The following is a 12500-nucleotide window of genomic DNA, read 5'->3' as shown; positions in this document are numbered from 1 at the left end:
TTAAATGATTAATAGATGTTGCTGTATGTAAGGTGTCAGATAGATAAGGAGGAATTGTATATTTGAAACTGAAGGTTCTTAAGGAACATTAATGTTTGCAAGCTTAAACATATTTTTATATTGGATGACTATATTCCTTGCAATAATAAAAATAGTTAATAATCAAACCACGTTTGATTTCATATTTCTATCAATTCCTTCCATGAGTGTGTAAAATGCAATATATATATATGTATATATATATATATATATATATATATATATATATATATATATATATATATATATATATAATGTGTGTCAATGCATTAAAGCGATATCCAGAATATTTGAATTTATTTAAATAACACAAAACACTTAAAGCTTTCCTCCATCGTCAGCGGACTTGATTACTAAGATTTGACCAAACAAGTCGGCGGATGATGAACGAAAGTTTTAAAAACGATGTGTAATTCAAATAAATACATGTATTCTAGATAGTTATTCAAATCATAGCAGAAACTTTTCTGCTCACGCCAACACATATAAAATCAAGCTGAATTAGAATGATAGACATCCAGTTGTTAACCAATTGTGTCTCAAGCGAAAATATTCTATGGTTGAATCTTAGAAGACCCCTGGAAGAAATCAGCGTTGAGAGAGAGACCAACGCTTTCATGCAAGGCCTCATCCCGTGACTTGAATTACGCATCATTAGAGAGTAGGATTTCTCCGTTAGTCGTAGAAAGCTGGGCGATATTGGAACGACCTGAATGATGATGATGTTGACGATGACCAGCGTCCCTAAGAATAGCAGTGCATTTATGAAGCAGAATATGGCATTAAACCAGCGCGTGTGCATCTCCCCGGTGTCGAGGGAGAGAAAGAAGGGGCGACACAACAATTGCATCTGGTTGACAGTACTGGGGACAGGTATGCATGTGACGTCATTGTACCCTGTTCCTTTATTGTGGAAGGGGACCGAGGAACGGGGTGAGGGGCGGCCGGCCAATGTGGGGGCCATGGAGGAGCTGTGCGTGTAGCATACATAAGGTGGCAAGAGCGTGGGGGGCGGCAGCCCCAGCAGCAGCAGCAGCATCGACGGCGTCGTGCGATGCGATGAAGAGAAAGAGGATCGGTGGGAGCTGAGTTTGGGGGTGGCTCAGTGCGGCGGCGGGTGGCTGGGTGCCCTGTACACAGAGAGAAAGAGAGAGAGAGAAAGTGAAAGAGAGCCAAAGCGAGAGAAAGAGAGAGAGAGAGTGAGTGTCTGTGCGTGTGCGCGCGCGGGGACGGTCAGGTGATCAATAGGCAGGCGAGCTCGGGGCGGGTGCGCGGCGGCGGCTGCTTCCAACACCAGCGAAGGAGTAGGAGGAGGAGGCGCGGGGGTCCCGGCCAGTGACGATGGTGACAGTGTGATGCCTGGCAGGGCCGCCTAGTATTGTGGGGAGGAGGGCCGCATACACACAAACAAAACAAACTAATAGTATTATTATTTTCTAGTACTGGAGATAAGACCCCATAGAGCGGCGGCCACACTGGAGTAACCGAAATAATTAAAACCATGAAGCGACGAATCGGGTTCGGCAACGACGCCGAATTTATGTCTTATTTGCTGGATGTTGCGGATCGCTCTCAGAGGTACGTCTCTTTGCAAAGGGGCTTTGTGGGAATGATGATTGGGGCATGTTATCTGTAGTGGCCGACTTCCTCCGTGTGGGTGAGGGCCGTGATACAAAAACGCCAGTGGTGATCTTGAAGATTTGGTTAAAGTGTCTCATTAAAGGTGTCATTTTTGAGGTCGAGGAACGCACGCTCGCTCCTCTTCTTCTTCGGGAGGACAGTGAAGTACGAAAGGACCCCCTCCTCGGAGGATCACTGATGGCGATGAAGCTCTGGAAGCCCCTCGGAGGAGAGGTTTCGAGGAGAAGCCCTCTTCTCCTTCTTCACAGGTTGTGTTCTCTGTCAAATCGAAATTCCTAACCCGCCATGGTCTCGCATTCTATTTTGATTTTGGTAAAAAAGCGAGACAAAAACGATGTTCTCATTCGCCATTTCTTCTCTGTGTGACTTTGACAACGATGATGATATTAACAGTGATATGTGTGACTTGAGGGAACTGTGTAGTGCTGTGTCAAGAAGGCTCTTGGAGCATCGAGTCGTGGAATCTGAGAAAGAAAGCGAATGTGACTCGCACTGGGTCCTCCTTTCTATCTTTTGGTGTTGGATTGATTGTTGATTGTATGTTAATCTCCGAAGGAGGATTCTAGAATAGAATTTCGATATGTAAATCTATGGGCAGCAAGGGTGTGGCCTCATACGTATTTAATACTCCATATCAATAATCTCATATGCAGTGCAGATATTGATTGTGAAAAGGGACGTGACAAAGTTGCTGTGTTTTTAATAATGCTGTTTAGTTATGGGAGTTAGCAGCGTGATTGCAGCATTTGTCATGGAGCATGTTAATATTCATATTCGAATCGCTGATCTGTATTTTCAACTCTTTTCTTATTTGTTTGTTTTTTATTCATTTTTTTCATGTGTTCTGCTTTTCTTTAGAGTACTTTTGCCTTTGGTTACTTCCCCTCCTCTCTGGTTTTGTTATCTTCTAGCCCTTCCTTGTTTTAGCTTTGTTTGTATGACTGTTACTTCTTGTTTTGTTTCTTTCAATATCTAGTTTTTTTATACTGCTACTTTGCTTATACTGTTTTATAGCAATATTTCATTTTACTGCTTCTTATTACAGCCTTTACTGTGAAATACCTTTGTCGCCGTATTTGCGTTACATTAGAGTACTTAATTCCTCTTCATTCTTAATCTTCCTTTTAGTATTTGCTTGCTTACGGTATACATCATCTACTTTTGTTTCGATAGTTGTCTGTATATGTTAGGTAACACTGGTTTTCTTTATTTCTTTCTTTCTTATATACGCCGTTCGAGTATATCTCAAGCGTCCGCTTTACCTACCCTGTGAACATGCGGCCTCAGTTTGGTTTTATCTGTATGAAGATGCTGCTGCTTGTTGCTGACAATGCGGTTTTTACTTCTTTCTTTATTTGTTTTTGTTGATGCTTTTCAGTCATATATACAAAGATTTTGATATTTATCAATCTATTCATCATCATCCTAGTACGTACGCACACGTATGTGTATATATATACATACATATATATACGCATATATATATATATATATATATATATATATATATATATATATATATATATATATATATATATATATATATATATATATATATATATATGTGTGTGTGTGTGTGTGTGTGTGTGTGTGTGTGTAGAAGTTTTCCTTTGTAAGGTAGAATTTTGAAAACTGTTTACAAGTATTTTGATACCGAATTTTTTTTTTTTAAACAAAGCAATCTTTCTTATTTATTATTTGATTAGTTATTGATATGATGCATTTTATTTATTTTTTTTTCGAAATTTAGGGTTTTTGATGTTTGTCGTAAAATGTTTAAAAATCTGAGATATGTTACCCTCTGTTTTTGCAATATATTCTGAATATGTAATCAGCTTTTTGAAAAAATCTTTTACTTTTACGGAGACCGTACTTTTTTTTTTTTTTTTTACTGTTTTGACAGGAAACTTTATATCAACGAGAATATTTTTATACGATTAATTTAAAAATCGCTTTATGTTATGTTCCACAAAGGTGACTTCAATAGTTCGGTAAAGCTTTTGCGTAAGTGGTGCTAGATTTAGGATACGGAAATCCCAGGCTGTTTCCTTTATGTATCGCTCTACATATTTGTGAATCTTTGGAAATTGTAAAAAAAAAAAAAAATCATAATAATAATAATTTAAAAAAAAACATATCTTCTGGTTATTGACTTTGATCTTGAGTAATATTTGTCCGCAAATTGCTATTACTGTACCAAGGGAAATCTAGTTTTCAATATTTTGAAAATCGCTTAGGAGGTACCTAACTGAGCACCTGGGGCGTAGTTACCTTGAATAGTAAATTTTGTTTGAATTTATAAATGTTGTGAATGAATATGATATATATTTTATATGTGCATATATACATATACACACATAGTCTGCATATATACATATACACACTCATAGTGTGCATATATACATACACACCTTCATATACTTTGTGCATTATATATATATATATATATATATATATATATATATATATATATATATATATATATATATATATATATATATATATATATATATATAAATGTGAGTGTGATTGTGGATGTATGTGTATGTTTGCTGTAAGAGATTGAAATGAATGGCAGATATGTACCTTCCTTTCTTCTGAATTTGATGTATTTAGTAAAATACTTGGTATTTCATTAGCATTAAATTTGCGAAATTAAAACTTACTGTAGCTTGAGAATTCCAAGCAATCCAAGAAGCTGGAATTTAGTTCACTCTGTATAGAGAAGGCATTTGTATTTTCCTGACTCTCGCTTATTATAATGATATATAAAGGTATAAGGACATGTAAAGTTATAATGATTGCATAAGTTACAGCACTGGGACCAACCAGCGTCCAGCAAGATTGCATTTATTAGAGTTTGCGGGTTTTACAATCTACTTATCTATGGGGATTGTAACGAATTATCTCATTCCATCCTTGCTGCTTTATCGAAAAGGTTTCATTCGTCTATTGTCTGTTTTTTCATGATATTTTTTAGACAAAGGGCATCGTGATTCTCTTGGCGATGGTGCCAAAATAATGTGGCTTTGTTTTATTTGTTAGTTATATTTATATAGGAATACAGCAAGAGAGTATTTTTTACTTACCGAAGTACTTTTCATTGTAGAGTTTGTATGATTTTCATTGTTATGCTTATGGTTATTGTTATTTATTTGGAATTTTTTACCTTTTTAACTGAAATTTCGTGTAATGTACCAATCGACATAGTAAATAATTTTCAATACGGTGTTCAATACGTTTAACCAAGTTAACATCCTTTGGAATTTTCCTTTTTGTCTTAATATGTTTCATATTCATGTAACGCCAGATATATGCTTGTTTACTTGTTTTAAGAATTCCTTAACATTTTCCATTGATGCATTTTGGTATAGAAAAGTGTCTTTCAATTGGCGTCACTTTTGAGTCTTTAAAACTAACGATTATGGCATTCTCCTATTTTTAGCATGATGCCTTCAATACTCAGTCGGACAGGAATGTGAATGAAGAATCATGCTTTTAGATTTCCTTGAATTTGCTGGTCTTTTCTCCCCTATTTTTATGATGTTTGTGCTTAGCACAGATATCTGAGAAAGATATTCTTACTTTTCTACAAACATTATCGTCATTCATTCTTTAGAGTGCCATCCTTGACAAGGCAGACAGGTTATTACCGTGATGTCCTTTACATATATATCTTTTATTGCTTGGGAGACATTCATTTCTTGTATAACCAATGGATGCACTGATATTAAAAATTCTTAGGTTTTTACTCATTCATTTGTATCAGAAAAAAGGATTATATCTTGAAGAGAAGAAAATTAGTTCTGATATCTTTTTGTATTGACATTGGTCTTTTTTTACCTGTTTTGTTTAGTACAAAAATTGCATTGGTAGTGTTACATGGTAATCTCTCTCTCTCTCTCTCTCTCTCTCTCTCTCTCTCTCTCTCTCTCTCTCTCTCTCTCTCTCTCTCTCTCTCTCTCTCTCTCTCTCTCTCACTATTATAGCATTATCCGATTTTTCCACTTCCTTCATCCACTACTTTACTTCTCTAAATGGCTGCATCCAGTCAATATTATTAACTAACATTTAGTTATTAAACATCTTTCATATGTTAAACGATGATACACGTGTTTTCTAATCGTACAGTATTTGTTTTCATTTAAAAACTGGTTTTGTTAACTTTTGATTCCTTTCTTGATTCCGAATTACTGTTCTATTGCGGTGCTGACACAAAGTGTGCCTATGATAAGCGTTTTCCTTTTAGGGTCCTAGAAAAATCGCAAACACGAAAATACATATCACTTGCGTTTAGTCCTTTCTCATATGTCGCAAATTACAGGCACAGATGCACATATATATATATATATATATATATATATATATATATATATATATATATATATATATATATATATATATATATATATATATATATAAAATATATATATAATTCTTTTATAATGTAATCCTGTCTACAAGTGTCTAATTACGCCCCCGCCTCACACACATAATAAATAGATACCCATTAAGAATAACACAATAGGTCCTTAGAGATTGCTTAAGAAGCAGAGAAAGGAAGAGAAGACGGTGGATTGATGGACTAAAAAAATTTGCTGGTATAAACTGTCATCGAAATGTTTTGCAGTGGACTAGTAACGACTGAAGATTTATATATATATATATATATATATATATATATATATATATATATATATATATATATATATATATATATGTGTGTGTGTGTGTGTGTGTGTGTATATATACATATATATTTACCATATATGTGTGTGTATGTGTCTGTGTGGAGTTTGGTGTTGTATATAAATTTGTATTTTTCACAAATTGAGAATGCTTTGTATATGAAAATCACATTATCATTATTACATTGAGCATTCTTGCACAAAACACTTTATATTCATTCTATTGTAATCTTTTGTATTATTACTGTTGTAATCAACGCCCTGCAAATTTCTTGTTTTTTATTGTTTTTAATTTTATGTCTTTAGTTACTGTAAGAAATTTACGCATGAAAATTAATTTCCGATTGGGGTTACTATGAAGATCATTTTGGTGACCTATGGTAATCTGTAGTCTGTAGAATCCTTATTTACTGCTGTAGCTACAGAAAAAAAAACACATTTGGCCGTATAATAAATTTGTTTTGCCTTTATTATGGTTTGAAATTGACGTTTTCCGATTCCTTTCGCAATCATGTCATTAATTTAGGATCTGCGTCCCTGCCTTTCTCAGAAAATACCACATATAAGAATTAGTTTCAAGGAGAGCGGTCTCTTTCATCTACCTTTGTCCACTGGTTATCTTTCTTGATAGGATTCTTTTTATTTTTTCCTATCAGGGTTATCATCACTGTCTTCAGTATAGTTGGAAATTGCTCTTTTGTCTATAAGTTCTGTGGCGTTATAGAGTTCTTTGAAAATTCAATTATAGTATCATTTATAAATGGATTTTCATTTTTCTTGAACAGCACTGGACAGCTTTGTGTAGGCTGTCGTTATGGAGGAGTGACTCCATTTCTTTTTTAGTTATTGCGTCATCTCTCCTTTATGGCGCAGTTGTTTTGTTGAGTCAATGGCACTCAATGATTTATACATCCATAAAACTATCAAACGAGTGCTTCAGTTTTGTTAGCCCGATTACAGCCAAATCGGGCCATGTAGTTTCAACCTTTTAAAGGTACAGTAAAGTTACCTGATCTCTGACTGGACATAACCTTCTTAAAGTTATGATGTTTGAGTAAGTGCCGAACTGTGATCAGAAATTGTTTCGAGAACCTTAAGAGGAATTTCTTTGATCCATTTTGTCCTAGAAAAGCTAAAATGATTTCCACTTGAGCTTGGAGATTTTCCCCGCATCCCATACTGTGTTTTTGAAAGACTGTAACTTTTAAGAGTTGTAATACCACAATAGTAGAACTATAAGCACATCTTTCTTGCCTTTATTTTAGCTAAATATGATTATTTGTTCAAACACATTGGCTATTTTGGGTAGCAATTCTCGCTTTGGTGTTTCTTAGGTTAGCAGAACATGGACTTTTTCTACAATGAGTTTGTAGGTCATTTTAGTTGTATCGATATTTTCATTTATATATTGTAATTTAAAATTCTCATGATTGAATTTTGACTATATTAAAATGCTCTGTTGTCTTTCAATTCTCATACTATTTTCATGAAATTTAAAGATGTGTTGTTATTAACTTTGAATGAAGTTTGTGTTCTCAAGTCTGGGAGAATACCTGTTTGTTGAAACCGTTCCAAGTCTGAATTCTCGTAACCAAGTCCTCTATTTTAGCAGTTCTGTTTTTCTTATTCAAGTTGATTGGTGCGTTTACTTATGGCTGATAACTTGAGTTTTTGTAATTTTTTTTTTCATTATCTCCGTGATGCTGTGTAAAGAAAAGAAAACATAAAACTGCTATTATTAGATAATTCCTAAAAGGAGTCTTAGCATTAAACCTCCATGGAGAACTGATTTGTCTTAAATATATCTATGAAAAACTTTTTTCAAATATTTACACTAGAAAACTGAAAGTACTATAATAAAAAACTTTCAGTATTAAATCACTCCTTGAAAAAGAATACTTTTATTAGATTTTTCCATAATACATTTAATGCCCTTTCTAGTTTTAAGTATTTTGATTGAAGTAAAATAAAAATAGAAGTAGATGTATAATGAAAGAATCTCTAGAATGGCCATTAGTACGTAAATAAAAGAGGATCAGATTACTTATATGAACAGTTCCATTCAGTTAGCAGAGTACTGGTTACGGAGTAAAAAAAAAAAAGCACTGGTATCATTATTTTTTTTTTTTACATTATTTACTGTAGTGGTTTATTTTATTTTTTTATTATATATTATTTTTTTGTGTATTTTTTTCATCCCCGCTTTTTGTTGCCTTCTTTCTGTATGAAAGGATTGGGATTTCTGGAAAGATATAACCCTTTGATTTCATCTGTTTTGCTTATAAGGGAGACTTTAATTCCTTATTTTAGCTTTACCGGTGACTTTCCTTGTGACCCATTTTTATTGTGCTCTATTACAATAGATCTACTACATCGTTTTAGAATTATTGATGTAAAGTGCTTTCTTTCATTTTTTGCATTTATGAATACGTGAGCATTTTTTTAAAGTGAGGCTAGGAACCTTTTGATTGATGCATGTATAAATTTGAAATATTCTTCTCTTTCCTATGTATTTTGCCAGACAAGAATGGAATATGTATGATGATGCTTGAGAGCACTTTTAAAGGTTTAAAGAATCTAAAGGCCGCTCATGAATGGCAGAGGCAAGGGACAGTGACATTGCCCTATCGATCAGGACAATGCCCTAGAGACTGACCATATATACATATGATCAGCGCCCAAGCTCCCTCTTGTTGTAAGATAATGAATGAAGAAATGTAAATTGGAAAACAAATTGAATAAAGTAGGTAAAAGTAAACAGTGTAGAAAAGTCATGGGGAACATGAAAGATGATTCTCATGCCTCATAATTTGGATAGATTGGCCATGTTCATTTCATTATTCATTTAAAGTTAGATAGTTGTTACTTGAGACATACATTTGTAATTGATATTGACAATATAACGTTTGCGCTCATCATTAATATTTGATGTTGCAATTGTTCTGAAAAAACGTGATCGTATCTGATGACTGGAATCAGAAACGATGCGTATTCATTGCTCGATATTGATGGATATTATGTCTCGTCCAGGTATATGCTTGTGACAATTATAACCATCATGATATTCAGGGGCCACTGTATGCTTGTATGTATAAAACACATTTCGTGAAACTGAAAGATGTATATGGAAATTTTAATCAGAGGTTCATCTATTGCTTGTAAAAATGTCTACCTTCTTGATTGTTTAAGCTATTGTTTGATATTGTGAATTCGGTTATGGCTGCTTAATCAAAAATAATGATTGATTTTGAATTAATTTATTTTAATTTATTTTTTGACTGCCTACTATTAATGTTAAATTAGGCCTACTTCCTTAACTGAGAGAGAGAGAGAGAGGAGAGAGAGAGAGAGAGAGAGAGAGAGAGAGAGAGGGGGGGGGGGGGTGAATGACGCAGTGTCTGTTGGGAGTTTCTTTGTGTTGTTGATGAACCTTGTATTTATGTGTATGAAATGACTGATGGAGGTTTTTATGGCCAAGAGATCATGCGTGATTCAGCCGTTGAATACAAACACGAACGCGCGCGCGCGCGTGTGTATATATATATATATATATATATATATATATATATATATATATATATATGTATGTGTGTATGTGCGCGCGACTCTGATGGGAATAATTTCCTCCTACAGAATTATCAATAGGTGCTTCTATACCTCAATTAGGATTCGTACGCAACCCTTTTAGGCTGACTTAATGCACTCATCTATGAGATGGATGCATTGATTCTGACTCTGCTATTTCTGCCAAGCTATGGTACATAGGGTCTTGGAGAGTACTTAGTAGATTTCGATTCCCATTACGGAACCTTAATTCGACTTTTCTAAGTACACTAGAGTGGAAATTAAGGCCTTTTTATATGGCATGGTGCATTAAGATGGACTTTATCCTATGAACTAACATTAAGGGCTTAAAGGCCGCTCATGAATGGCAGAGGTAAGGGACAGTGACATTGCCCTAGCAAACAGGACACTGCCCTAGAGACTGACCGTATTACATATGATCAGCGCCCAAGGCCCCTCTCCACCCAAGCTAGGATCAAGGAGGGCCAGGCAATGGCTGCTGATGACTCAGCAAATAGACTTATAGGCTCCCCCAAACCCCCCAGCCTTAGCTCACAAGGACGGTGAGGTTGCAACGACCAAATGAACTAACGAGTTTGAGCGAGACTCGAACCCCAGTCTGGCAATCACCAGGCAAAGACGCTGCTATCCATGTACGATTCCTTTCTGACTGCTGCTTATTCCTTGGTATCGTCAATTGCATAGATTGTCTTATTCAAATGTTCTCACTGAACTATTGGGAAATATTTAAGTACGTGTTCATACATAAGTTTTGGAGACAGCCACGGTGATGGGTTTATTTCGAACCTAGGTTTAATGAGAGAGAGAGAGAGAGAGAGAGAGAGAGAGAGAGAGAGAGAGAGAGAGAGAGATCCTGTTAAAACAACCCTTTACTTATTTTCCTCTCACTAGAATTATTTTTATAGCCCTATGTATATATAATTAAATCCTGGAAGAACCACTTTATCTGTCACTGAAGGACACTTGGTGTGTTTTCTAGAGTATTTAAGGTTTAATTTTCAAATTTGCTTTTGTTCGTTATTAATGAGATTTCAGGTCTAATTATGTTCTTCGCTTCAAATGTAATGGTAGGGTATCTCTTCATTCATATGATCCATCTGATTCTTGTTGTTTTTGTAGGTAAATATATTTTATTGAAAAGCGTCATTCTTGAGTTTGTCTTCATTTTATTCGAACAAGAATAATTACGAAGCTTATATAGCAGTCAGTCAATTCTTAAACATTTAATCGGTTACTGTGCTTTTCCTTTTGATGTTCTCATTATTTTCATTGATTCTTTTTATTGTTGCAAAAATCGTTCGCTTTCAGGAAAACAAGTATATCAAAATTAGATGCCCTAGAATTGGTAATTATTCTAATCACTCCGTAACGGTAGGCCATTTCGTTTTTGGCGCTCTGTTGCTATCTTAGAGAATTATTGAAGAACCTTTTAAGGTTTCTAAGATATGTAGATTACTTTAGTGGGTTGAAAATAAGATTCTTAGGGCACGATGATGTTAAGTTTTACATTTTCTACCGACTTTCTTTAATGTCCTTAATCTTGTTAGGGATTTTCAAAGGCAATAATAGATCTCTCTCTCTCTCTCTCTCTCTCTCTCTCTCTCTCTCTCTCTCTTGCCCCTTCTCAAATTGTCGTATGTTTGATAATGATAATAATAATGATAATAGTTGATGCCTTTTACAGTCGAAGTGAATTCTTGTTATAAGACGATGTAGAGGTGTGATACAATTATTTCTTTTATTTTGCTGGATAAAAAAAAAAAAATCCGAAGATGTTTGTATGTAAAATGATCACACCAAATTAGCGGTACAAAAAACCTCTTGTTTGCCTTAATTTTTCTTGTCAATTCAAACTCTATAATAAAAGATGGGCCATATTGTTTTTCAAAACTTAAACGACTCTTTTCAAAAATATTGAAAGCAAAAACGAGTCATAAGATTCTCTCTCTCTCTCTCTCTCTCTCTCTCTCTCTCTCTCTCCATAAACGTAAATTCAGAGGATATATATGATGTGTATGTATATACAGTGCTGTGTTTCCGTATATATATATATATATATATACGCTCAGCTCTCCCCGTCCCTCAGTAAGGGGGAGAGGAATTAGTCATACCTGGTGGGAGGGGTTTGCGTGTTTTTGCATTTCCATCTAAATATTTTGCCATTATTTTTAACGAGTCGCGTACACTGGTGTGTGTGTATATATATATATATATATATATATTATATATATTATATATATATATATATATATATATATAGATAGATAGATAGATAGATAGATAGATACAAGGACACAAATTTTCAAAATTGTATGTATTACACATATCCTCAATTATTATCTCCATATAGATGTGATTATATTTTATATCTGCACATGTTCTAATCTTTAAATGAAGAATAAATATATAATAATGTTTGTTACCGCGGTGATCTTCTGTTATGATCAAGTTCCCTTGCGTAACTAACCGGACACCGGACGGTCCATTGATAAGCCAAAAGATCTCGTTCTCGATAATGAGATTAAAATCTTAACAGAAGGTTTTTGT

The 12500-nt window shown here is 34.5% G+C and overlaps 1 protein-coding gene across 1 annotated transcript in view; it reads left to right on the top strand.

Annotated features, from left to right (window-relative positions):
• Positions 1-1226: 1226 nt before the first annotated feature.
• LOC137654511 (uncharacterized) overlaps positions 1227-12500 on the top strand; it is a 487620-nt gene continuing 476346 nt past the window's right edge. The window contains exon 1 of the mRNA XM_068388201.1: positions 1227-1617. Within this exon, the coding sequence (XP_068244302.1) occupies positions 1541-1617 (77 nt within the window). The 5' untranslated portion in view covers positions 1227-1540. The remainder of the gene's footprint in view (positions 1618-12500) is intronic.

This window comes from Palaemon carinicauda, chromosome 15 (assembly GCF_036898095.1).
Source record: "Palaemon carinicauda isolate YSFRI2023 chromosome 15, ASM3689809v2, whole genome shotgun sequence".
In the NCBI taxonomy this organism is placed as follows: Eukaryota; Metazoa; Arthropoda; class Malacostraca; order Decapoda; family Palaemonidae; genus Palaemon; species Palaemon carinicauda.
This window is presented reverse-complemented; position numbering and strand designations above follow the sequence as displayed.